Here is a 27,454-nt window from a genome sequence, read left to right as displayed (position 1 = left end):
TCAGAATTATTTGCTTGTGCAATTTCCCTAGATCAGCCACAAGAAATGTGTTATTGAATGTTGTGTTCAGTACAGTGCTGTGTTTGCTGAAAGATTTCAGCTGTGATTTCCCATGACAAATATATTTGTAATCAAGATTGTCAGCTGGATGTCTAGTGAAGTGAGGGGTTAGAAGGGTAAGCTTGTCACTCAGTGCTCCTATCCTTTTGCTTGTATCTGTAATCTGAGCAATTTCAACCCTGTAAAATACTTCTCCCTCATGGCCAAAGGCAAAACAGATTTTTTTTTTTTAATTTATTTTTCATAAGTGATTTGGATACTGAAAGGGTCTGGTTACCCACAAATAGCGGACTCTCCCCTTCAGTGCATGGCTGCATGCTTCAAATGTTACTCAGAAGGACCACTTATTTAGAGATCAGAAAGTAGTTTTGTCTCCATATCTGTTTGGTCCCTGCTCATTCTGCCTGTCATGATAGCATTATTTGAGTGCTGTGGATCACTGGGAAACTCCCAAATGTCCATCTGCAGCTAATAACTTCCAGTCATTAATGAGTTGGCAGGACTCTGACTTGTGACCCAGAGTAAAAAGATTCTCCCTACCAATTCACTGAGTCACCGAGCCTCTCATGATTTCTATACTTCCTTAATGTAGTCTACTCCGTTAGAATTTTAGAACCAATTAGGGATGGATTCATAAAGCTGTGATCTGTAGTGAGTTATATTACTGTTAGAAATTACCTAAACACCATTTGATGATTATTGCTCTGCATAGCACACCATTAGTTTATGCAGCATTTTACAAACACATACCAAGAGAAGTTCCTTGCTCCAAGATGTTTACAAGCTAGCACACTTATGCCAAATTTTCTTACTATGGATTGTTTACTTTGCATTGTTGATATCATGAAATTCTATGAAGTGATTGCAGAATATTTATAGAGATGTAAGCTGGCCCTCTGGGCAGCTATGGCTTTTTAAAATTGTAATCAAGATTTTACAAATGAGTGGTTCAAATATTCATATCATTGCTAAACATTATCACTGCCCAGGCCTGGCACGTTGTTTGGTCGTTTGAGGAATTAATCATTGCAGTGGCCAATACAAGATGCTTAAGAGGAAGGTGGAAGAAAAACTGCAGTCAGCAGTTATATAAAGCTACCCTTTCCTGTAGGGAAAGTTTTTTCTTAGCCCTCATTAGTTGGTGATCATCTTGTGCCTTGAACCATGAAAGTGTATATGCTCTTGGGGTTCAGTTTTGTTGTTTTAATCCTTTCTATTGTAACTCTGGATGTTCTTGTTATCTATGTGAATGGCCAGTCCTTTTCTGAATCCTGCTTAGTTTTATAATATCTTGTGGCACCACTCATAAATCGTTCAGAATGGCCACTTCAGAACCACATGAGCTGTTTCTGCTGCAGGTTTCAGAGGCAAAGTGTGCTGTTTTTGCAATGCTTGTAGCCTGTACCAGCCAAAGAGCTAAGGATCATTGTGAATCTTAAACTCCGGTCATAGCAATGAATTGCACTGATTATCAGACTGTTGAGCTGCCATGGTTGAATTCAGCTGTGCAGGGAAGCAACATTCATGTTTGTTAATGTGATAGGTCAGGTAAACTGAGGCTTATCAGAAACAGCCCATAATTTTGGGTTCGGAGAGCTAGTCTAAAGGCAAACAGGATTCTTGCAGTCAAGGGTTAATATGTGTAAGTCAAAGGGTTTCTCACAGCCTCCATCTCCCCTCCTCCCAGTGTTGGTTTGACCCCCAAGTTCTGTCCAAATGCAGAGATCAAATTACTCTCAACAGCTCATTCTTCTCATAGTGCCCTCCAGCTGAGCCTGAGCCCAGTCATTTTTTCCCAGCACCGTCTCATGAACCACTTGACTGTCTGGTAATTGCTGCAAAAAGAGCATTCCTCTGTAGTATATCATTTGCTCAGGAAGAGGTGCTAACTCTGGAGGGTATTATACCACCTGTCACACAACCCATCTTAGTCAGAGTTGGCTTCCATGGTTCTGCTGCTTGCACTGGACAATGATTGAGAACAGTAGATGTTTTTGAGTCTTCTAAAACTTCCTGTGAACGGTTGCAGCTCATCCTCTTTCATCTGTCTATTTTAGAGTAAACAACATGCTGTCAATACAGAGAGACTGATTAGCTTTTATTTAATAACAAAGGCAGGACTGTCTCTTTTTTAATTCTAGATGGAAATTAAAATTTAGTTTAGACCTTTCAAAACTGCATGTAATTGTCAATATTCTTTGGCACATCAATTTTAAAAAAGTGCCTGTAATTTTAACTGTTCGAGCTTGATTTTTAACAATGGAAGTTGCTGAGTAAAATCTGGCCATTGGAGTGGATCCTTCCAAAGCGCTCAGCGTTGGTCAAACTCTGCTCCCACTGAAGTCAGTGGGAATTTTACGGTTGTCTTTGCTAGAATTAGGTCAATGATAAGCACTTTCAAAAATCCCACCTGTAGCATTTAATATTAAAAGTGTTCGTCATAGCAAAGGCAGGCAAACTCAGACCATACTAGGAAATGTAGCATTGCACTCAAGGATCGCAGTGTAGTGGCTGACAGGCAGAATGACCCCCCCCCCCCAGCTCTGAGGGTGTGCACATTGAAGTGGCTGAATGGATTTGCTTGCCCTTGCATTCTACCAGCTCTAGCAACCAGAGTGGCTTTCCCCTCATCATGGCCTCACCTTGTCTTTCCTCACTATCTTTGGGAAAGTAGCTCTGTCTGTGGCACTATCCTCACACAACCTCTGAATTCCCCAGTCACTTTGTAGCTGTCCCTCCTGCTCAAGAAGGTTATAAAAATGGTTCCAGGCACCAGGGCCTTGTCTGCACAAGCATTTCACCCAGTGTTAAACCCACCCCAGAGAGCATCATTGTTGCAGCATTTTGTGCATTATTTTCAACCAAAATTGATGTTAAATCTGCTTAATGTTAAATATGCTCTTAATTTTCATTAAAAAGTCAGTTTTTAATCTTCTGTGCCTCTGCTCTGGAGTAATTCGCTTTCTATCTAGGAGTGTCATACCCGCTATGGGATCTTGTGTGTTGTTTTACTTATTTGTATTACAGGAGCATTGAAAGGCCCCACTCAGGATTAGATTAATAGAGTCAGATTTTAAGGCCTGAAGGGACCATTATGATCATGTAGTCTGACATAACACAGGCCAAATAACTTCATCAATGACTTCTGCACCTAGTCTTTATCTTCCAAAGCAGGTACCTAGATGTATAACTAGCCCCTGCATGTGCATTTGGATGTATGATCACAGGAAATGCTGCTACACACACCTGTGAAGTCTCCTGTCTTCCCTGACAGGCTCCTGATTTCGGGAGCTCTCTCCTTAGCTTCTAATGAGGAGTCTGAATCTGTTGGGAAAACAAGAAGACGTAAACAGAAAGTGGGGGTAAGATGCTGTTCCGCAAATGCTCCTGCTTTCTGTAGTCTCAGTTAGGTTACTTTAATCTAGGGCTGGTGCAACCTAGTTGAGGCCATGGAGACTGGAAGCATGTGGGCAGAGCATCTTGCCCTCACTTCTTTTCAGAACACAGAGAGTATGCACTGTATTAAAGGGAGAGTGCATAGCTCCCCATGTGTAGCAGGGAGGAGCTGTCACAGTGAGAGCTGTGGTGAGAGGAGCCAGGACCAGCAGCAGTGGCAGAGCAGGGGCTGGAATTGGTCTCGAGGATCCCATCTTTCACTGAGCTGGGTAGGTGAGTCTGAGCCAGCTACCCAGAGAGAGAGTCTCCCCTGAATGAACCAGGAACTTCAGGGATCCTCTGGGGTATGTATTATCAGTGGAATGAACATATTTTCCTTGGTTTAGCTGAGAGCATCCCCCTCACTCTGCACCATGGTGTCTGTGTTATTTGCTTGCCCTCCTCTGGTGACTGCTGAAGCTTCTGACATGAGACCAGCATCAGGTGTCAGTGAACAATTTGTTTAAAAATCCTATTTCCAAGTGTTTAACTTCAGTTTGTATTTATGCTTCAGTCTCTAGGACACCTAAATGGCTAGTAAAATTATTTATTTTAACTGACTGCTGTAGTGTTCCTATTACTGTAGCAGAACAACACATAGTGTGGTGTGGGAGCAGGAGTAGAAAATGAAAACAGAAAAAAAAAACCAACGCAGATCATGCCAGTGGGGTAATGTGTGTTCCTCAGATGTGTCAACTGAACCAGGGCATCATTTGCATAAATTCTCCAGGTTTCAGCCTCAGCAGGTGTATACATACCAAATCGTTCTCAGAAATGTACTCCCTCCCAGTGCCGTGAGAGGAAAGGAAGAGGTAACTTTCTATGAAGAGGTGACTGGCTCTGTGGATGTGGGGAACGCAGTGGACGTGATATACCTTGACTTTAGCAAAGCTTTTGATACGGTCTCTCACAGTATTCTTATCAGCAAGTTAAAGAAGTATGGGTTGGATGAATGGACTATAAAATGGATAGAGAACTGGCTAGAGCATAGGGCTCAACGAGTAGTGATCAATAGCTCCATGTCTAGCTGGCAGCCGGTCACAAGTGGAGTGCCCCAGGGCTCAGTCCTGGGGCCGGTTTTGTTCAACATCTTCATTAATGATATGGAGGATGGTAGATTGCACCCTCAGCAAGTTTGCAGATGACACTAAGCTGGGGGTAGTGGTAGATACCCTGGAAGGTAGGGATAGGATACAGAAGGACCTAAACAAACTGGGGGATTTGGCCAAAAGAAATGTGATGAGGTTCAACAAGGACAAGTGCAGAGTCCTGCACTTAGGACGGAAGAATCCCATGCACAGCTACAGACTGGGGACCGATGAGCTAGGCAGCAGTTCTGCAGAAAAGGACCTGGGGGTAACAGTGGATAAGAAGCTGGATATGAGTTAGTAGTGTGCTCTGGTTGCCAAGAAGACTAATAGCATATTGGGCTGCATTAGTAGGAGCATTGCCAGCAGATCGCGGGAAGTGATTATTCCCCTCTATTCGGCATTTGTGAGGCCGCATTTGGAGTATTGTGTCCAGTTTTGGGTCCCCCACTACAAAAAGATGTGGAGAAGTTGGAGAGAGTCCAGCGGAGGGCAACAAAAATGATTAGGGGGCTGGAGCACAAGACTTATGAGGAGAGGCTGAAGGAACGAGGCTTGTTTAGTCTGCAGAAGAGAAGAATGAGGGGGGATTTGATAGCAGCCTTCAACTACCTGAAAGGGGGTTCCAGGAAGGATGGAGCTAGGCTGTTCTCAGTGGTGGCAGATGACAGAACAAGGAGCAACGGTCTCAAGTTGCAGTTGGGGAGATCTAGGTTGGACATTAGTAAAAAGTTTTTCACTAGGAGGGTGGTGAAGCACTGGAATGGGTTACCTAGGGAGGTGGTGGTATCTCCATCTTTAGAGGTTTTTAAGCTGTGGCTTGACAAAACCCTGGCTGGTATGATTTAGCTGAGGTTAGTCCTGCTTTGAGCAGGGGGTTGGACTAGATGACCTCCTGAGGTCCCTTCCAACTCTATGATACTATGAAGAGCCCGAGCTAAGCTACTGGTGCTGCACTAAGTCCTGCAACCCCACCCCTTCCACTGGTGCCTTCTTGCTCAGCCCCAGCCTGGAGCATGAAGAGTTGGTACTGGGAGCAAGTCTGGAGTCCCACACTTCCTCCAGTATGAGCTAGCAACTGCTCACACTCACACCTAACCCTCTCATTAATTATCTGGGGAGAGAACCTGTCATCAGCTATGGGAGACTACTAGTAGTCAGGGGAAGCTGCCCACTTCTAGCACCAAAAGGGACCCATTCCCAACTGGCCACTCACCATCCAGCCTACCACCAGAGGAGATGCCCCATTCATTCTCCCTCACTCCCCCACAACCAGTCACCATCCATCCAGTTTCCACAGGATGATGATCGTCGTTCACCACCGCTGCTACAGTAATAATCAATTGCCTGATTGGGTGACTCCTTAAGAATTTCTATGAGGTGTTTTAGGAAGTATAGTGGGTGGAGAGTGATGGAGTCAGGTGTGAGAGGGAGAGAGTGAAGGTCTTGTGTGAGGCCTGTGTGTCATGATTGTTGGAGTTATTTGGGGAATCAGAAAGTGTGAAATGGATGAAGTTTTTTTGATGGGGAGAGAATTTTATTCAGAGAATGTATATGGATCCTCTCTGAAATGGGAAATGTTAAAATTTGACACTGACTGATATTTGCTTTTACGTGGGCCTGGGATACTCTTTGTTCTCTTTGACAATGCAGAATTGTTAAAGTGTGTGTGTGTGTGTGTGTGTGTGTGTGTGTGTGTGTGTGTGTGTGTGTGTGTGTGTGTGTGTGTGTGTGTGTGTGTGTGTGTGTGTGTGTGTGTGTGTGTGTGTGTGAGAGAGAGAGAGAATAGTTTTATAAACCTATAATCATTTTTAGAAGACCGTGAGAAATTTCAATACACATGAACATGCCAGGACTTCATCAGCTTGCAGTGTTAAAGAAAGAGCCCACTTTTGAAGAGACTTCTGCAAAACCAGATTTTTTATTTGCTTGGTGTCCTGTATACTGGAATGTAAGCTGAGTGGTGCAGATGAAGAATCTAGTCAATTTTTATACCATATGTCTTACCCTAATCCCACTGCACATTGTCTGTCACAGTCATTCATTGCGTGATACATTCCAGGAAAGTGCTTTAGAAACCAGCTCCCAATCCTCCTCCTCTTTCTCCAGCAGAGAAGGCAAGAAGGAACTTCTGTGCCATCTTGTGAGGTGATAGGCCATTGGAACAAATTGAAGCAGCTGATTTTGTGTGTGGCATCTCCTGTAAAGGACGTTGCTTCTTTTTCAAGAACAGCAGTGGTATCTAATCTGACTCCCCAGGATAGACTGTAAAAGCTCTGAGTGTCCTGTTCCATGGGGAAATGTAGCTGAGGGCATATTTACTGATCATGATCAATAACTGAGAACCACATGGCTTGGATGGGTGCTTTCCTGCTGTCCCAGTGAGTAAAGGAACAATTATGTAAATTTTAAGATTTTTTAGCTATCTGTTGAAAAGGAATTTCAGCTCCTACATTTCAACAAGGACCAGCAGAATTGCAGAAAAAAAGCATTACATATTACTTCTTTTTTTATCCAAGGATTATCCTTTTATAGTCTTTACTCATCAATGCAGAAAATAAAACCTGACAAAATTTAGCTGAGGTTGGCTTATTTTACTTTTGGACAAGAGGGGATCAGTTAGTGAAGCTAGGGAAATACATAAGATGATTAAACAAATCCCATCTGCGCAGCTTGTCGAAAGCTCAGTCTTCTCCCACTTGGGCGGCTGCAAGTGAGTTTCCAGTGTAGGGGCAATCTGCCAGTTAGAACGCCCATGCATTGCTAAAAGCCACAAAGGTCACAGTGTGGATGTAGATAGCACACTCGTTATGGAGGATCACTAGCCCCTCCTTAGGTAAGGTCACAGCTATCTTCTTGTTAAAAGCTTTAAACAACTTTCCAAACAAGGCCTTTTTTATGATAGTGTATGTTTTATGTCTGTGAAATCTTTGATACAGCATTATTGGCCCTTTAGGATAACTCTTTTCTGTTAATTTCCTCCTTACGACAATATGTCTAGTAAATCTTACTTAGTTTAGTAATTTACTAATTATACACTTATTTTCATAATCCTTTTTAATACAGGCTTTAAATAATTTGACTGGGTTTCGTTTCCACAAGTACCACTATATGAATTAATTATAACTAGGCTTTGTTAACAGAGGAAGGTAATGTCTTAGTGATCTACTGTAAGCATCAGATTTGAACTATCCACCATTCTGGAACAATTCATTCATAGACTCATAGATTTTGAAGGACCATTGTGATCATCTAGTCTGACCACCTGCATAAAACAGGCTTTAGGACTTCCATGAATTAATTCCTACTTCAAGTTGAATGTCTATCGTTGAACAGGAGAGTATCTTAGAAAAACATCTAATTGTGATTTAAAAATTTCCAGCGGTGGAGAATCCATCACAACCCTTGGTAAATTGTTTCAGTGGTTAATTACCCTCACTGTTAATTTTTAAAATCATATTTCTAGTCTGAATTTGTCTAGCTTCAACTTCCAGCCATTAGATCTTGTTATACCTTTGTCTGCTAGATTGAAGCTAGATTTTGCTATACCTTTGTCTGCTAGATTGCGCTATTATCACATTTCTGGTCCCCATGTAGATACTTTAAAAGATTGTGATCAGGTCATCCCTTAACCTTCTCTTTGTTAAGATAAGTAGATTGAGCTCCTTGAGTCTTTCAGTATTAGGCAGGTTTTCTAATCCTTTAATCCTTTTTTGTTGCTCTCCACCTTATCAACATCTGTCTTGAATTGTGGACGCCAGAACTCGACAAAGTTTTCCAGTAGCAGTTGTATTGTGCCAGATACAGAGGTAATATAAACTTCCGACTCGTACTTGATATTCCCCTGTTTATACCCCCAAGGATCACATTAGCCCATTTAGCCAGTGTTGCACTGGGAGTTCATGTTCAGCTGATTAGCCACCATGAGTTCCACCATGTCTTTATCAGAGTCACTGCTTCCCATGATAGAGTCCCCTATCCAGTAAATATGGCCTGCATTCTTTGTTCCTAGATGTCTGACTTAGTTTGGCTGTATTGAAATGAGGTGGTAGAATCTCTGTCATTGCAGGTTAGACAAATATCTGTCAGGGATGGTCTAGGTTTATTTAATCCTGCCACAGCACAGGGGAATGGACTAGATAACCTCTTTAGGTCTCTTCCAGCCCTACATTTCTATGATTGTTTGCTTGCTTCCAGCTTACCAAGCAATCCAGATTGCTTTGTATTACTGATCTGTCCTCTTCATTATTTACCACTACTGCAATCTTTATGTCACCTGCAAATTTGATCAGTAATGTTTTCTTCCAGGTCACTGATAAAAATGTTAAAAATAGCAGAGGGCCAAGACCCAATTCCTGTGGGGCCTCACTATATACACACCTGCTTCATGGCGATTCCCTGTTTACCGATACATTTTGAGAGGTATCAGTTACTCCTTTATCCTTTTGAAAGAAATTGAATCCCACCCAATGTATATGGATCTTTTGAACAGGTCTGTTAAATGTGATATTCAGGCTGCTTTATGTGGACAGTTAAGGGCTACATTTTGAAAACGCAGTTTCTAATTATATGCACACAGTGTTTTGCTTATTCACAGGAACCATTTTACATACACAAAACTCTTTCCAATGGATTTTTCATATGGAAATGCTATCGCTTACATGCACAAATTGTTACACCAAAAATTGCATCTATCCAGCATGTTCACAAGTAGTTTTGGGGTTTTTTAAAAGTTGTTTAGATATCTTTTCCTTATAACATACATCAGACTCCCATCAGACATCTGATGAGGAGATGCTTATATCTCTGCTTCACATCTGATGTTTCTGAAAAGGAGAAGCTACTACATAATTTAGTAAATGTTAAAGGAATGTTTAAGAGGCACTGAACTGATCTTCAGCTTCGACATTTTATGTAACTAAAATTTCATTAGAACAGTCTGTATCTTCATTTTTAGTGGGCATTTTACAATGTGATACAAGTGTATCACAGTGGAGCGAGGCATTGGATAACTGCTGTAAAGTTTTCCAAGTGGCAGACACTGCTGCATCCTTATAAAATCAATTAAACAGATCAGTTATTTCCTCAACCCCCTGGAGCTGTGCTGTTCATAGTTCCTGGTCTCTTTTCACACTGGGAAAAATACTTGCTGTGCAGTAAAGTGTGCAAAGTAAAGACAGGGGAGAAAGCAACAGTATAATAATGATTTGCCATGGCACTTCTTGTCCAAATCATTATGTTCAGTCTCTAAATATTGATTTTTGGGGAACTGAGATTATTTATGCGTTGTCTCAGCTAGTGTCTTTTTTGGGTTTTTTTAAAAACCTTGATAAAAGTTTATGAATGCAAGTTGTTCAAATGTGGTACCAGTATGGATTTAGGTGCCTAGTTTTAAGCAACCCAGTTGGAATATTTTGGCCTCAGCCACCTTTACTTTTTTCACTTATTTTTTTTTTCTGATGGTGTATACAAACGTACTAGGAGTGGGATAGACACAAAAGAAAGCCCTGTCCCTGCCCAAAACAAGCTTATTTTGAAAGTGCCCATAATATTTCTGTAAAAGCGCACACACCTTTTTGTATGATAGTCAGGGTTGTATAATAACAATGCCTACCCTCTTATGTTTATTCACCAGTCACTGTCAGAGCACTTACAAAAGAGGAGAGTAGTATCTCCATTTTACAGATGGAGAAACTGAGGTATGAAGAGGTAATGTGACTTGCCCAAGTTTATCCACAAGGCCAGAGGAAGAGCTGGGAATAGAACTCAGGTTCTTTTATCTTCTAGGCCAAAGCTCTGTCCAGTAGACCATTTTGCCTTTAATGTAAGAATGATGATATATGATATCCTGATATATGATTGGGCTAAACCTTGCACTAATGTTCTCTTGAGGTGATGATGCCATTTATCCCATGATAAGCACACAGTTGCTAAAATGTACTCCTGCTGTGGACAAATGAGTTTTGCCAGCCAGAGCAATAGAAATTGGATAGAGATATAAAACATTCATAAGAGACTTTATTTTGTTTAATCTTGGAAACAGATTTAACAAGTACAGGCAACAACCACCAACAACAACAACAACAAAAATGGTGTGATGCCTAAATTTTACATGTGATACCTAGCTTCAGTTATGTAAGAGCATACATTAAAAGTATGATTGGCGAGACAGAAAAAAATCTTACTTTTACAATAGCAAAATGACTTCAAAGTAAACACGCATTGTTTAATCTGCTATTACTATTAAAGGTAGTTACTGTTAAGGGAGAAATATATATATATATATATATATATCCTCAACAAGCAGAGGTTTTGGGGTTGTGATATAAATAAAGTGTTCATGGTCTGCATAGTGTATAGTGAGAAATGACTCGTACTGAGAGATCAAGGATAAGGGAATTTTGCACTGATGTAGCTATACAAATGTAGTGATGGATTTAAATCCCCACTGATGTGCTGAACCAGTGTAAATGCAAGTTTCCACTGGTGTGACTTACCCCAATTTGAATACCAGATACCATAGAGATGGCTGACCTCTGTGCCATACAGTGCCTTTTTTACTCCTCTTTACATTTTTCAGAGTTTAAACCATTTCAGAGCTGCCATTACTCTAGAAATAATTAAAGCCTTGAGAAAACAGGGCTTCTAGCAAAATGCCAGGAGCTACATTCTTCCATCTTTGATCTCCCTGCACTTAATGGGCATTAAAGTTTCATGCCAGTGGATGTGTGGGAAAACATAAGCCATGATACCTTGCCACAAACATGGCATTTTAGAAATCTTAAAGATGCAGCTGAGGGTGAGGGTGCGGGAAGTAAAGGCCCCTTGAAGGGAAACACCATGGGAAAAGGGCACAGAAAGGGTGACGTTGAGTTTGAAAGTGGTGGCTTCATAGGGAACATTAAAGAATAATTAATACTCTCCTGAGCCGTACAATTTATTTTAGAATAATGCCATGATTGGTCCTTCTGTTCGATGTAAATTTCTAAGTTAATCTTTTGGTAATTATCACTTCCCCTTTCATCTGAAAATTCTCTGAAGTGGACTTTAATAGACTTCTAGTTAAATGTTGTGGGAGCTGATTTTTTTTAGTTGACTTAGCATCCTGGTGGCAAGAACCAGATTTACAGAAACATAATAGGGCAGTAATAATTGTTGTTTTATATGAAAAATAAAGCACAGCCCAATAAGGATCAGGTGCATTTAATATCAAGGCAAAAAACTATACAAGGTGGGTTTTTTTTTATAGCTAAAGAGCAATTTTATATATAAGATGATTTAAATCTTCCTCTTTTATGTTATACTTAGATAACTAAAAACACATTTAATTTAAAAGGAAACCATGGAGGTTTATGTGCTGCAAATATTTACTTAATTGAGAGAAAGGTCAGCTGATACCCAGGATCTGAGATGGCAGAGAAGCCTTGATCAGAACTGCTGCTCTTTTCAAAAAACAGCACCATTTTATAATGTGCATATGCAACAGAGCACTACATCTAAAACAATTTGCAGAAGCACTGCTAATGACCTTCTTTCAGTGAGCCTGTCAGCAGTAGCAAGCATTAAACAAACGGCTTAACACACTAAAGCAGAGCCACTTCACAGTTTATCAGCCTCCTTTATGTTTTTCCACACCATGCCCCCTACTCCTGTGTGTCTGCATGAGGGACCATTGGTTTTGTTTTGGTTTGTTTTTTAAATGCAAACTCTTCCTTCTCCAGCTGTGAGGGACCAGGAGGTGCAGATTTTAGGCATCCTTGTCTGATGTCTGGCAAACCTTTGCTAATCCATGGGGATCTTTTGGTTCTCAAAGGAGCTGACTCTGCTCATAACTAATTTATATGACCTACATCCGCATGGAAGCTTTAAACATGTAGTTAATGAATTCTGGCCACTGCTTCCCCTGCATCAGTGCCTGGCTCCTCTAACTCTTGATATTAAACCAGGATTACAAGATGGGGTTGGAGCCACTGTCTTAGAACCAGCCAACAGGTCATTAGAATTTTAGCTCCTAAATGGTGATGACCAAGGGCATTATCCAGAACGTTATTTATGCCATCCTTCAGTCTGGGAGCCTTCCCGTTTTCAGTGAGGAAGATGGCAGAAAGCAAGGCAACTTTCCTATCCAACTAGCAAAATTGTTCATTTCCAAGCAGTAACTTTTGCTGCAGTGTGTTTGTTTATTTTAGATGTGGCAGCAAAGTTATTGCACATTTCTTGGGAATTCTTGACCAGTGGGTAATGAGGGGATGCCAGAAATTCCAAATGTCTGCCTCAGTGTCCCTGGCAAGTTTCAATGCAGGATTATGTTCCAGGTTTCGGTGGATTTGTTTTCCAAGACACCAGTGTTACAGAATAACTGGTTAATGACCCCACCCATCCCACCATTGGTGGTCCCACCCCATGCCCCCCAGCTTTCCTCATCCTAAAGATTGAGGGCTGCCATTGGCAACAGCTACAGAGGATGTGGAGGCATCAGTTTTTGAAGGCATCGGAAGGGGCATATTGGGAACATCAGTAAAACTAATCTGTGCTGTTGCTACTGTGCACTCTTCTGATACCATTAGACATTTACAGTTCCTGTCCATTCTCCTACACTGTATGGAGCCAGCATCTGTATTGCTAAATACCATGTAAACTATTTATTATTTATTTGCATTATGGTAAGGCCTAGAGACCCCAACTGAGATTGAGGCTCTGTTGTGCTGGGCCCTGTGCATATACAGAGTAAGAGATGGTCACTGGCTTGAAAAGCCTACGATCTAAATAAAACAATCCATATAAAGTATAATCTCCTTGTTAAAACAAATTTACCCCGCTCCCCTAAGTAGTTGGGAAAGAGAAATCAGATTGGCAACCCTGTGCTCTGGTTGTCCCTAAGCCTCTCTGATTGTCAGATGCTGGGACTGGATGACATGGGATGGATGACTTGATTGCCCGGTTCTGTTTATTCTCTTTGAAGCATCTGGCATTGGCCACTGTCGGAAGACAGGATGCCGGCCTTGATGGGTCATTGATCTGACCCAGTATGGCTCTTCTTATGTTCTTTCAAATGTGCTCTCAACTGCAAACGCTGAATGCAGATGTTTTGGATGGGGGTGTGTGTGTGTGTGTGTGTGTGTTTGTTTGTTTGTTTTAAAACCAGGATAGAAATAGTAGAGTGGATTCAGACTAGAGAGATATTACTTAAATGAAGGTTCTTTCTCTTTGTATGTATATGGTATTTTTCATAAGAGTAGGGAATGTATGCTGTGTTCTTCATGAGAATTTCTCCTCCTTGCACTGTTGTGTAATCTGATGTGCGCCTTTTGCCCTTCTGGATGCTTCCTCAGTGTCAGAGGTGGCTGCATTTCAGAGATATGTCTCAATAGTAAAGCACTTTAGGATCTTTTTTTAATATCAATGGCAGTCACTACATACTGTAAAATATTAGAAAAAATATAAAAGTAATTAGAATATTTATCTGCTGAATTTTATTGCAAAGATTCAGTTATTTTGATACATTTTCTGTCCAACTGTTGAACACTGAATGTTTACATTAGAAAAAGCCACTTGGACGTATTCAAACCTGATGCAATTCCGTTGAAGTTACTGGAGTTACGCTTGCTTACAGTACGTCTCAGTTTGGCCCATTGTTATTAAGAAACTGATTTCTATCATTAAGGCTTAAGCTCTTTAGGGCAAGGGACTATCTTTTTGTTTTGTTTGCACAGTGGTGCCCTGATCCAAGACTGGCACTCCTCAGCATTACCACAATAAATAATAATTATTAAGGTTTAAAGAGATCACTGGGGCTGGAGCATTATAAACATCTTTAGAAACATTGGTACAACTTGCTGAGGATAGCAGGGATTCCTTGAGAATCCTTTTGCAGTTAATAGATGTTTATGGGAGCCAGTTTCGTTGTAATCTCAGTTTTATACCATTAGTCCAGTTCACTGGAACACACAGCTCCTCTGCAGAACTGTGTGCATGGCTGGAATAGGTCACTCATTTAAAACTCAGGATGACAAAACACAAATTTGAAACACAAATACGCTTCTAGTTAAGTTATGGTGAGTTAGGCAAGAGGCTTTGCTCAATGTTTCATTAAATGGTACTTGTGTTGTAAATACAAAGGATATCAATTTGGCATCTTGCTTAGGTATGTAGCACTTCCAGTAGCCTCTAAGGTCAGGTCTATGCTAGCAACTTTTGCCAAGATAGTAGGGTCAGTTCAGAAGGGATTTTTTTAAAATGACATTTCTATAGTGGCAAAAGCTTTAGTGTAGATGAAATTATACCCATGTAAAATATATCTTTCTTCTTCCAGGAAACTGGTATAAGCTATACCAGCAAAAATTACCCTTTTGCAAGAATAAGCTGCATCTAGACTGGGAGGGCTTGCTGGTATGGCACCCTTTCTACTGTAGACTAGGCTGAAATCCAGCGAGTGGACAGGAATCAGCATAACAAACCACCCTCACTATTGGCATTAAATAGCAGTTTGAACATAGAATATGAGCTCCCTTTTTAATCCTAGGGTTGGTCCTTCCAGAAAAGGGTGTGAGATGGAATGCTGGTGAGGCTCCGTGAGAGGACACTTTTTGACACACGAGGGCCTCACCTAGTTGGCCTCTATGCACTGCGTTAACATTATTATTAATTATTTGCATTGTTAGCACCTAGGGACTCTAACTGAAATAGGTGCGCTCTGTGTTAGGTGCTGTACCTAGATAAATAAGAACTGAACTGCGGCTGCTTCCCATGTTGTTCTTGTTCTGGAGACAAAATTTCAGTCACCAGGGCTTTCGATCTGTCACTTTTTGACTTCCACAAAATTCACTTGAAAGAAAAAGATCACTTTTAATGGCTCAGCCACTGTTATTTGCATTTTTAGTACAACTAGATTCTGATCTCGCTTGGATTATGTGTGTGACTTTGTGGCTGTTTAAACCCCCCAGGCTACACATTTTAATTCTTTTTTCACTGTGACTGAGGACCCATCTAATCCTTATTCATTAGATACTGGTTGCATTTCCAACATTCACTGATTGTCTGGCTGTGTATGTGGCTCTCAGTGGTTGGTGGCACCTCTTTGTTTATTAAGAGCAAGACGCAGTGGGTTGCATCAGGAGATGTTCCGTTCTGCCCTTCGCCCCCAAAGGAGCGAGAGCTACGTGCCTGACGTGATGTCACAGGTCTGGAGTAAGTTGTACTGCAATCTGCAGCAGACGTCTGCAGCAGTGTGGAAACAAATATCTTCAGGAAATACAAGCAGGCATGGCATGCACAGGGATCACGTAGACCGTTTTCTCTAGAGAAACCTGTTGTGCCTTTTCACGTAGGCACATCAATTAAAAAAAAAAATTCCTGCTGAAGATGACCTGTTTTTTGTTTTTTAAATCCTGCTGGTGATTCTTAAAGTCTGGTTGACAGTACGAATTACCTCCTCTTAATGTCAATGCAGTTTCTTGCTGGAGCCTTTTGGTTCCTTAAGAGGCTGCGTGTGCTTTTCTCAGCAGCAGCCATTGGTTGCGTGTCCTCTGATTGTCAGCCTCAGCAGTGGAACTGTTGTTGGGGAAAGTTTCAGGTTACCAGGATGGCAAGCCCACAGAAGAGGAGGAGGTAGGCAGACAGAACTGTTGCAGATGCTGTTCCTGATTGGCTAGATGCTTCAGCTGCTTCCCTGGAACAAAAGGTCAAAGAGTACTGCAGCAGCGTATATTGTAGAGTGAAGCTGCAGATAACACAGCATTACTTTTACTTGGAGAAGTTTGGAGAGGGTACTTAAGCGCTAGCTTCCTAGAGTGAAAGTAGTTTTGCCGTATTCTCCAGTGAGTTTTCTCTGTATAGCCTATAGCAGTGTTAATCCTACGCCTCTCTCCTGGTTAGGAAATAGGAATATACTGTTGATAGCGTGAGAAGATCTTCACTGCAGAGAAAAACCTGTTGTGGAAGAAACAGTTGTATGTCACCATTATAAACTTTTATTTCAGGAATGGCTTGTGAAATCATGCCTCTGCAAAGGTATATTGCTGGGTTTTTTTATTAGCAGTTATTTGGATTCATGTAGACATTAATCATTAACAGATTTTAAATGATGCAATGGTAGTAGTGCTTGTACAATTTAGTAGTACTGTATATTATTTATGGATGACTTTTTCCTAACAGAAGTTTACAGGATGTTATCTTTTTCATTGCTGAGTGAGACTTCTGCAGTTGTTAAAAGTTCCTCTTATTTCTGATTAGCTCAGTGTAAAAGACTTGACTTGCCTCTTTACTCTCCTCCACCTCAAACATAGAATACGTAATAGGAAATAGCTGGATTTCTAGGGTTTCTGAGAAGGGAGGAAAGGGTGTGAGCACAGAAACACATTAGATGGGTTTATAGGATGTATCTGGCCAGCTCTTTAGCCACATCTTTGCTTTGTTTTCTGTGTAAAGGTTTCAGTGCTTAGTACAAAAATGATCCGATTCCTTTGTGGGAAGCCTACCATGATGACACAGACAGGTATTTTGAAAGGACTCTAAGGGATTTGGGTGCCCAAATCCCATTGATTTAAATGTCCTTTGTGCCTTTGTAAATTTCTCCCATATTGATTGAGGTAGGGGTTTCCCATGGATGGCAGTAGTGCAGTAATGAAAAATTAACAGCTGGACCTACAGAACACATCTAGAGATGTCTGATCCCCTTAATATTTTCATCCAGATACATGTCAGGTGTAATCCGCCTTTGCAGTAGCCTTTGGAACAGGGGAAAAGCTGTGTTTTCATAGAACGACTATTCTCTTTTCATAGCACCCAGACACAGCTTCTTAGCAGTGACTGCTGATGTATGTCTATGCTAAAATAGTGTAGGGTAAACTGCAGCTTAGCTCTTAAAATGGAAGTATATAACCAATTGAAGGAAAATGTAATCAATTACATGATTATGTCACTTATTAATATTTTTTGCTGTCTGGTGTTTGTTTTCTAAATGGTGTATTTGTCCCCTCCTCCCCCCCTTCAGTAAAATATAGTGAGTATTCACCTTAATGCAAGTTAAAGAACAGTAAATATAGTAAGTGATTGATCATGCTTTTTCAACATTGTAATTTTAGCAGCTTCTCTGAGCTTGCTGTGTTTTCCTTGTACTGATAAATAGTAATTGAATTTGATGTCCAAACCATATTGCACTGTGCAGGTAGATGTTTTGTGCAGGAAGAGCTCTGTTTTGCAGTAATGCAGTCAAGAGGCCTCCATGTTGATGATTGCAGCGAAACAGAAATACTGTCTATGCCTTACAGTATGAAGTATTCAATGTGCTGATTTCAATTCCCAGATACTGTCTGTCTGCTGTCAGAACCAGTGCCAGTTACTGTGCTCTCTCTAGCAGCCTCTTGGCTGCAAATATGTTCTCTTCTCAGGAGAGTAGCTCTTATTCACAAGGCTGCCTTGATTATGCTCCTTGCTTTTGTTAGTTGAAATACTTAACTTGAGAGCTGTTAGAAATGCAATGTATTTGATCAATACCACCATTGATTTAAATAAGAAAGCTTTATTAAAATTCTGAATCAGTGATGAAATTCTGCATATAGTGTAGAATCATTTGGGTTTTGTATTTAAAAGTAATAATTTAGAATAGATACATGAATGTTGTTCTTGGTTTCTCCACCACCTGATTTCCCTTGATTTCTAGGCAGATGCATATAAAGTCCTGCGGGCTCCCCACCACTTCTTTCATCTTAGAACACCCTAACCTAGAATCTCTTTTCTTTCCAGGCTATCTCTTCACTGCCAAAAAGGTGTTTTTTTACAGTGGGATAACTGTGCCTTACCTATCCTGCTTCAAAATCCTATCCTTAAGGTAGTTAGGTGACTGGAGTTGACCTTGATTAGTTTACTTCAAGGTAAAACTACAATGCTTTGGCACCATTAATATTTTACAGCTGGAGAGCTGATATGTGTTAAGGTATCTTGTGATAAAACATAATTTTTTCAACAGTGAAGACAGAACTTTAGATTCCTGGGTGCACTGTTCTCTGAGGCTTACTTGATAGGCAGGCTAGTGGCAACTTCCGAGTGTTACTCCACAGACTATCAGATGAAAGCACTTGTACAATGAGCTTCATTCCCTTCTCCCTTTTAAGAAAATCAATCTCTTCCCAACAGCAACCAAGTTATGGCTCGAATCCTACAATCATATCTGTGTGGACGGACCTCTGCCCCACAGATCGGGGCTTATCAGCACAAAATAAATTGTAAGGTCTTGGGGACACATACCATCTTTTCTGTGATGTTTTTGTGCCATGCCTACAACTGTGGGGCCTTGATCTACTTCTGAACCTAGCCCGAAAAATCAAAATATTGTTCATTTACAAAATGAACCATTTCAATACTTCTGAATTGTTTGGGTTTGTTTTCATTCCAGCCGAAGCATTTTGGCAAAATAGACATGCATTGGCAAAATGTTTTGGTCGACCCAAATCTGCATTTTTCAGCAAAGAAAGTTTCAGCTGAAAAATTTGCCCAGCTCTACTCAAGATATTCATGTAGGGGAAGGCCTGTCTAGATATCACATAATATTATATAATCTATATGTATGCACATAATCGTGTACTGTACATACACATTTCATACTGTATATAGATGGTTATCTAAGGGATGGCATGCCACCTTAGTAAGAGAGAAACGCAGTATGCATGTACGCTCTATTGTGGCACATGAGGTGAAATGTGCAGTACATCTGATACTCCGCTACGGCGTATATCCTCTTCCCAAAACACTTAACTGCATTCCTGTTTTTCAAAATAGGCATCAGTAAATGACATTTTTCATTTCATTTAGTTAATACGTTAAGTATTCTTCTGAATAACACTAACATAATTATATAAAGTTATCTTATTAACCATAATCTTGATTCATATTTTATCAAATTTATTCTAGCTGAGTGTATATGTTCTGTTACAGACTTCATGAAGCTGAAACTTGTGGCCGCTTTCACAAAATGTACCTGCCACATTGCTGGTTAAAGCAGCTGATAAGAGAGCCATGTGTGTGATTTAGACTCTGTGCAATCTAGTGGCGCCTCATGTTTTTATACTGTGCCCAAAATAAACAAATTGGAGGAAGGAGTAAGAAAACCACATCAGAAATTTTTAACCCCTTTTATGAATATATTTATAATGGGAATAATAATTTGCAGCCGGGCTGCCTGAAGCAAAGGGATTTCACAGTCACTAATCTGATTGTTTCATTTATCATCTCTGTTTTTATGAGTACAACTGTATTTTAGCTAGAGTAAGCCATTTCTGTTCTAGTGCATTTTCTTCTTTTTGGAACCAAAGATAGGTTGTTTATTTTAGCTTTTCTTTTTCAGTGCAATGAGCAGCTGATCAGAAAGTCATAGTGTAAGATAAGCCTGATGAAATCATATTTATCCTTTGGACTTCTAAATCACCTTCCCTCCAAGGAACACAAAGTGCTTTACAAACATTAATGAAATAAACTTCACAGTTAAACTCTGTGGGCTGGAGGGGCGTTGGAATTATTAAACAGATGAGGAGACTAAGGCACAGACTGTAAATGACCTGTGGAAGGTCACACACAAAACCTATAATAGAGCCAGGAATTCAGTCCATATCTCTTGACTTCAAGTCCCAGGCCTGACCTGCTAGACCTATGACTCAGTGCCCATCGAAACCAATGGGAGTCTTTCCATTGATTTCAATGAGAGTTGGCTCCCAGCTCCTAAAATGCCAGCTGATCTGTAAATCTTTCATTTTATTAAGCTTTGCCTCCAATTCTTTTCTGTGATAAATATTTATCTATGTGATTAATATTGTAAATGAAATATCATATGTTAATTTGAGCTATCTGTAGTCAAGTTCAATTACTTTCTCTTGCCAGTCCTGGCAGATTAGGGAAGAAAATCTAGATTTTTTTTTTTTTTTTTAATACTGAAAGATTGGGCCTCTCAACATGTTCACTAGATACCCATCAAGTTTTCAGAAGCAGCCCTGAAGTAAGCAGTTACTTAATCACAGTTTTGTTCCATTATTATGCAATGTTTGTATAAACCATGTACACCTTGCCACTGGTAAATTCTAAGGAAGGGTGCAATTTTGACTGGAGTACTCTTGGAGTCATTCCTTCCACTGACCTGTTTTCTGGTTTTATCCTACTGGAGAACATTGCCAAATCATAAATAAGGAGACAAGACTCTGCCCTGCCTTTTTTATTTTTTAAATCATAAACGTGAACTAATTTTAATCTTAAAAGAAAAAGAGAGAGAAAATTAAAGAAGGACCAGGTTGAATAGCATTTACAGCAGCTTACAAAGAAAAACATATCCGTAATTTAACAAAATTGTAATTGTACAAAATTATACAATTGTTGTTTTCAAGAGATACAGATAAACAAAGTTAAATGTAAATGTGGACTTTAGTTTGGAATGTGAAGGGGAGGTTCCACTTTGCTTATCTTGCTATATTAATATTAGTGCTAAAATTTTGTCATAAAGATTTTTAATAAATTGCATAGCAGAGGTGTGAGGAAAAAGATAAATCAGGGAAAGTGGGGAGCAGAGAGCTCATGGGTGCGTGTTGGAGAGCAAACCCATCCACGATCATCCCTCTGCAGCAGCTCCTGTCTCATGGGGCTGAGGGGGCTGGCTCTCTGCTATGGGTGTTGCAATGTGACCCATGTAGTTATGGAACCACTCAGGTTTGGCACATCCACTCCTCCTCCTTGTAGATGGAGACAGAGGGATGGTTGCCACTTAGTTTTGGTCCAACACTGATCAGATTTGGCCCACTGCCTCTGTCTGCATCTACGGAGTGGCTCTGCAATCGTGTGGGCCATGTCACAATGTTCAGAATGGGGAGCCAGGCCCAGCTCCGTGGGACAAGAGATGCTGCTGATGGTCATGGACTTTATTCAGGTTCATGATTCCCTTGAAAATGTGACTACTGCACCAAAATCATAGCTTAATTGTAATGTCTCTTTCCACACTGCTGGTTTGTAATGTGGGAAAACAGGCAAAATGTACATCAAAACTGCTCAGACTGAAGGAAATATTGCTTCTGTTATTGAGCATGCAGTCCTTCATCTTCTTGGCCTCATGAATCAGTATATATTATTGAGGCAATGCACAGAGCTGTTTAAGTGGATATTTAGTAGTGGTTTAAATGATTCACGCATATACTGTATAGTGGCTTTCTCTAGGGTTAAAAGAGAGTGGCTTCCCATTATAAACTGGGTACTGATGCCTGAACCTTGTTGAGGCATATATGTTAGCTAATACTATGTCTTTTTCTCAGTAGTATGACATGCTGAGTCTGCACATTTCTCTCAACTTGTTTTTATAAAATTGGCCTTTAAAAAAAAAAAAAAAAGCCAGATAAAACAATGCTTTAATCAGAACACAGCTCAACCATGTTGATATCTAGTGTGGAGATCTCATGCTAAGAGGTCATCCAGCCTTCCTCACATCCTACAGTCATACCCTCACAAGCTAAGGCAGGGTCCACTTGGGTCAATGCTTGGATGAGAGACCTTAAGAGGAAATACTCAGGTTTTGCAGAAAATGGAGTGGGAAACTCCTCTGAACCTTCTAACTCAATACCACAAAGGTCCCCAAAATATTAAGGGCCTTACAGATTATACATGGGTCATAAATTCATAAGAAAGAGAACTGTTATTGAATATGGGTCTAGTATTTTGCTGTGTAGACCCCAATCAGTAAAAGTAACTATTTGCTCAAGTTGATTTTAGAGGGACTGCTGATTTGCTTAAAGTTATACACGTGCTTAAGAGCTTTGCTGAATTGAGGCCATCAAGAAGAGAAGTGCTACAGACATAATATTTTTCTGATGTTTGCTGGGTATGAAAGTTGATTTTTAGGTCATCCACAGAACTAATGAAGAGTACTGGTCTCTGTTTAAAAAAAAAAAAAAAAAAGTCAGCACCTGCCAACAGTTACTACACAGTGGTTTCTGAGATGCCACAGTCCCCCTCTGTAATTAGAGTAGAAAATCACAATGGTATTTCTTAATAACTGAAGGTAAAGGTTGATTTTTAATGGTGACCATTCAGTGCGCTGAAACAGCTGTTTTACAACATTAAGTTAAATTTGTATTCCCTCTTATTTGCATAAAGGAAACTGGGTTTTATTTCGATTAGTTATAATGCTTTCTTTTTTCTCCATCCCCCACCTCAATACTATTGCTAATGTTTTTGGTCTGCAGCTTTTTCTCTTCAAAGAACCTGAAGTAGCCTGATAATATTTCTCATTACCAACCCTTCTCTTTTGCCCAGTGTTCTGAAGAAGGAGTACAAGGGAACAGTTGTGATGTTAAGAAATCACATGCAATAAAGATTAATCGGGTATTTCAGTCTTGCACCTTTCACTCAAACCACATTGACCTTTTTTAAAAAAAAAAGTGGGGGGAATGCCGAAGAATTTGTGAGGAAAGCTATACAGTCAGTGCAAAATACTACCATATCATCATATATCGGTTTCCTCTGAAGACTGTTTCCAATAATTTCATTAAGAAATATTCTACAGAGATTTATAAATATCAAATAGCAAATCATAAAAGTGCCACTAAAATCTTTTGCAGAAGCAAAGTGTTGCTGTCTCTTACACATATGGATTAGCCTGACATGCTGATTCTGAATGGTAGGAAGAAAACTAGACTGTGATGCCTTTTTGGTCTCAGAATGGCAGATTTCCCAGTTGAGCCCAAAATAACAAAATGTGCTTTAGCATAGTTACCAGTAGTAAAATGATACCATTAACTTTTCCATGGCTCCTCCATTTGTCTGTAAAAGTAGCAACAAGAGTCAGATTCCATAAAAATAGTGTTGAAACAAAAACAAAAAAAATAGAATTATTTTAAAGTCCACAATAGCTTTTTGAAAAGTGATGGAGGGGAAAGGAGAGCCTTTCTTTTTATCTGACTTTTCGGGACAGAACAAACATGCGGTCTATGGCAAGGCATAGGAAAACATGACCTTGGCTGAGAAGCATAACCCTGCTAATGTCTAGGTCCTTTGTCTCCAGTGCAAAATCATTGACATTTCAGTCAAACTTCATTTTGAACCATTCTAATTTAGAACATATCCAGGATTAAAAAAAAAGATCTTTTCCAGTCCCTGTACCTTTATAGAGCTGCCTTTCTGCCTTTCTGTGATTGTGGAGACAGCTCTTAGCCAAAGACAAGCTTGGCCATTTGATACTCTAGACCGCCAGGATTCTGGGATATCCTGGGATGAAAAGTTTATCAGTCGTCAGTACCGGTTATCTGCATTAGGAACTATCAGTCCAAATGGACAAGAATTAGCTGAAGCTTTGGCAGAGGCTTGTCTGTTCTCTTATTTTATCTAAGGAGAAACAAGGATTTTTTTAAAAAAATACTCTTCACTAAGATCATGAACCCAGGCCAGCAGCAGGTATGGCCTACCTGTAATGCCCATGTTATAAAAGGAAGGGAAATAGCTTCCAGGATAGATACTCTCAGATGCATTGGCTGTGAATGTTTGGCCTTCGACCAGAAGCACAGTAGAACCTGGAGAACTTGCCATGTGGTGGTGGGAACATCTTTGAGGAGCCAGTGCAATCCATCCTTACAAAGGCTCGTGGAAAGCAATGGCACAGCTCTGTATTTTATAAGCATTGAAAGTTTTCGTTCAGATTTCCTCATTCAGAAAAATAGTTGTCGTGTGTGTGTGTGTGTGTGTGTGTGTTGGTCATTTTTTGCAGAGAAAACAGCCACCCTCTCTTTTGACTTGACTTGATTGAGAGTTCATGAATGCATTCCTTACAATGTGTTTCAAACAGGCTGTGTCTGCCTGCTGTGTTACCTGCATGACGCCGTTTCTGCCTGGCTAGTAACTGCTAGCTGAATATAGTGCATGGGTGTTTTTGTTTGTGTGGATTATGAAAATGAATCAGTGAACAGTTCAAACTTCATGGATGTTGTCCAGAAAGAAGAAAACAAGAAACAATATGTTTTGTGTATTTTCCGTAAGAAAAATATTTGCTTAAAGATCAGTAGCCTAATATGTGTTACACCGGCTAGGGAACATTACTGGCATTCTCCCAGTCTGACAAGTAAGATTTTTTCATCAGCTCAGTAGGAGACAACTATACCATTTCTGTATGGCAACAATACCATTTCTTTAGCAGCAAGGACAACTAAAGATCCATTGAGATTATTATTTTAGCAGCAAGGACATGGTCAGGATTTAGATGTTGGTGGGGGGTGAGTGAGAAACTACCTCCTTTTGAAGGATTGTCTGAAAGTGCATGCATGTCTGTTCACAATCCTAATTGTGGGGAGCCGTATATAAATCTTTGGAACAGAGTTAGTCCACTCTGCTCCCCAGTCAACTGCTTAGCCATTGCCAGTGAATGGCAGCTGAACAGACAACTGATTAACTTGAATCACTTCTCCCCTCCTCAGATATATTCAGTGCCCTGTGGCCATAAATAGCATGTAAAATCACAATTTACAGCCAAAAAACCCAGTAGTAGTTATTTGCTACATGTGTTCTGTAGATTACAGATGGGACTAGCAGGTTCTAAAGGGTGAATATTCTTCTGAGGACTATAGAATTTTAGAATGTATAGAAAATTAACTTTAGAATTGCTCACTCATTCGATCCCTGTGCGAGCAGTTGACTTGGTTCTACAGTGGCAAGTGCTAAGTAATCCTTTCTTTCTGAGAAGGTCATTATCTAATTCCTATTCTACAGTACAGTCCACATACATTTTTTTTTAAAGACTTCAAGCATTTTGTTCAGGGCTGTGTTCTGGAAGGGTACATGGTGGGGATCACTTTTTGCTGTGTGTCTGCAGTGATAGATCCTTCAGAGCAAAATATTTCATTATGCCAGTCAGTAATCTTCCTTTAAAGAAACATCCTTATTGTCTGGCAGTATATGAGTCCTGTGCAAATGCTTTCAATTCCATTTCTACTTTTATGGTATAACAATTGGAAGGTAACCCTTTATGGTTTAAATATTATTGCTTATTAGTTTGGTTTTTGTATCTTGTATCTGATTTTTTCAAAGCATTAAAGTAGGTAGACATTGTTTTAAAATCTCTTTCATGAGACTCCCAATTCTGCTGGTACTACAATTTGTGTGTGTGTGTAAACAAGATGTTACCTTACAGCAGCAGGCTAAGAAATGTAGTTTATATCTTTTGTTACCATTTATATCATTTATAATTTTTAATTTTTATCATTTATAAATGGGAATTTTATTAGATTTCAAGGGGGCTTGATGGTCTAACATCCAATTTTGGGAATGCCTAACTTACATGTTCAAATCTTTGCATGATTTACACAGGTCGTCAACCTTCCTGTGCACAGTAGATAAAGTAACTAACACACACTTATCTGGGAGAGGATGTGCTTTTTGGAATAGATCTAAAAAACTGAGAGAACCTGCTCTACATGGATATCAAAGACACCATAGCATACTTTTTACCCTAGTGTTCCTGTCCAAAGTCTTCCTTTTTCCCTGTGATGATGCTGTGACATGATAAATTGCTACCTTTCATCCCAGAGGTGGCCCCATGTTAGTGCTCCTGGATATATGCAGTTATAAAACACTTAAAATTATTATTTAGCTGGTGAAATTTCATAATTATGTAAGCTAAAAGAAATGGTTCTTTTTTTCCCCTCTGATTAATGCTGTCAATAATTTTTCTTCTGGTTTACTTTGCCAAAATATCTAGTGGTGAATATATGTTTGTTTATATTTAAAACTTGTTTAATGCAATTCATAATGCAAACAAAGGAAAAAAATGATAGCTGAAACAAACAGCAACTTCTTCTCCTAATGCTATCACTCCAACAAACCCATCCAAAAATCTAGAGTGGATATGCCTATAAGAAAGTTATTTTGACCTTTTTAATGTCATTGCAATGTTTTCTGTGACCTGGGAACTAACTGGTAGCCCTAAGATAGGGCAAGAGAGTGTGTATGGTTGCGATGAAGTTGATTTCTGCCTGTTCTATACAAAGAGGCATTCCAAATTACATTGATATCTAGAAGTCCTGACAGTACTGTGGATTGTTCTATACTTTGGCTTTATTTTTAATGTTCTGTGTACACCATTGGGACTGTCCTGGCATTCAGACTATAAGTAAAGCTGTTATGTAATTGAAGTGTAATGAGTAAATGATGGAAACTCTGCCTCTGATCTCATGAATCATAAGGTAATTTTTTATTGATTTAATAAAGAATGTGCCACAAATTATAGAGACAAATACACACGTAAGAAGGCTACCATAGGCTGTAGTGATTACCTTCTTTCTGTTATAAATGGTTGACTTTGTAGAATGTGTTACATCCACATATGCTGTAGTTTGTCTTCTACAAAGCAATAATAATAATAATTGGCACTTACGTGGCTCTTTTTAATTCTTCAGAGTACTCTACAAATGCTAACTATTCCTCTCCGCACTCCTGGGAGGTGGCTGTTATTCCCAGTGTACAAACATACAGAGATGCTAACTAAGTGACTTGACACAGCTAGTGCAGAGGAGCCTGATTACATAGCAGTTTTGAAAAGTGCATTGTGTGCTCCCCTTTACAGGAACAGCTAACCAGCCAGTGCAGGAGATGGGGGAACCATTGTACGTACCCCTTCTTGCCTCTCTCTGTGAGCCTTGCTCACCCATATAAAGCAGAGTATAATCTTGCCCAAGCAGTTTAGAACTAATCTGTGAAAATGAACAACAGAATTTCCACAGATGGTTAAATTATTGGATCACTTAGAGGAATGGGAAAGCAGCAGAGTCACTGTTGTTGCAATGCAGAGTAGTCATCCTCCGTTTTACTAGACCTTCAGTCGCCTCTGTTCCGTTCTCTGTGGTATTTTGTGTTGCCTTAGA

The 27,454-nt window shown here is 39.9% G+C and overlaps 1 protein-coding gene across 7 annotated transcripts in view; it reads left to right on the top strand.

Moving 5' to 3' along the window:
* Nucleotides 1-27,454, top strand: part of FAM13A (family with sequence similarity 13 member A) — a 184,612-nt gene that overhangs the window by 90,876 nt on the left and 66,282 nt on the right. For 2 of the 7 annotated variants that reach the window (XM_067557172.1, XM_067557171.1), the window contains exon 1: nt 16,314-16,592. The exons of the other annotated variants lie outside the window; for them this stretch is intronic. In XM_067557172.1, the coding sequence (XP_067413273.1) occupies nt 16,564-16,592 (29 nt within the window). In that variant the 5' untranslated portion in view covers nt 16,314-16,563. Of the gene's footprint in view, nt 1-16,313; nt 16,593-27,454 lie in introns of those variants that run through there. 7 annotated transcript variants of the gene reach the window in all.

The sequence above is a fragment of the Emydura macquarii genome, unplaced genomic scaffold (assembly GCF_026122565.2).
Source record: "Emydura macquarii macquarii isolate MOO-44397 ecotype Brisbane River unplaced genomic scaffold, CSIRO-AGI_Emac_v2 contig_1790, whole genome shotgun sequence".
NCBI classification, from domain to species: domain Eukaryota; kingdom Metazoa; phylum Chordata; order Testudines; family Chelidae; genus Emydura; species Emydura macquarii.
This window is presented reverse-complemented; position numbering and strand designations above follow the sequence as displayed.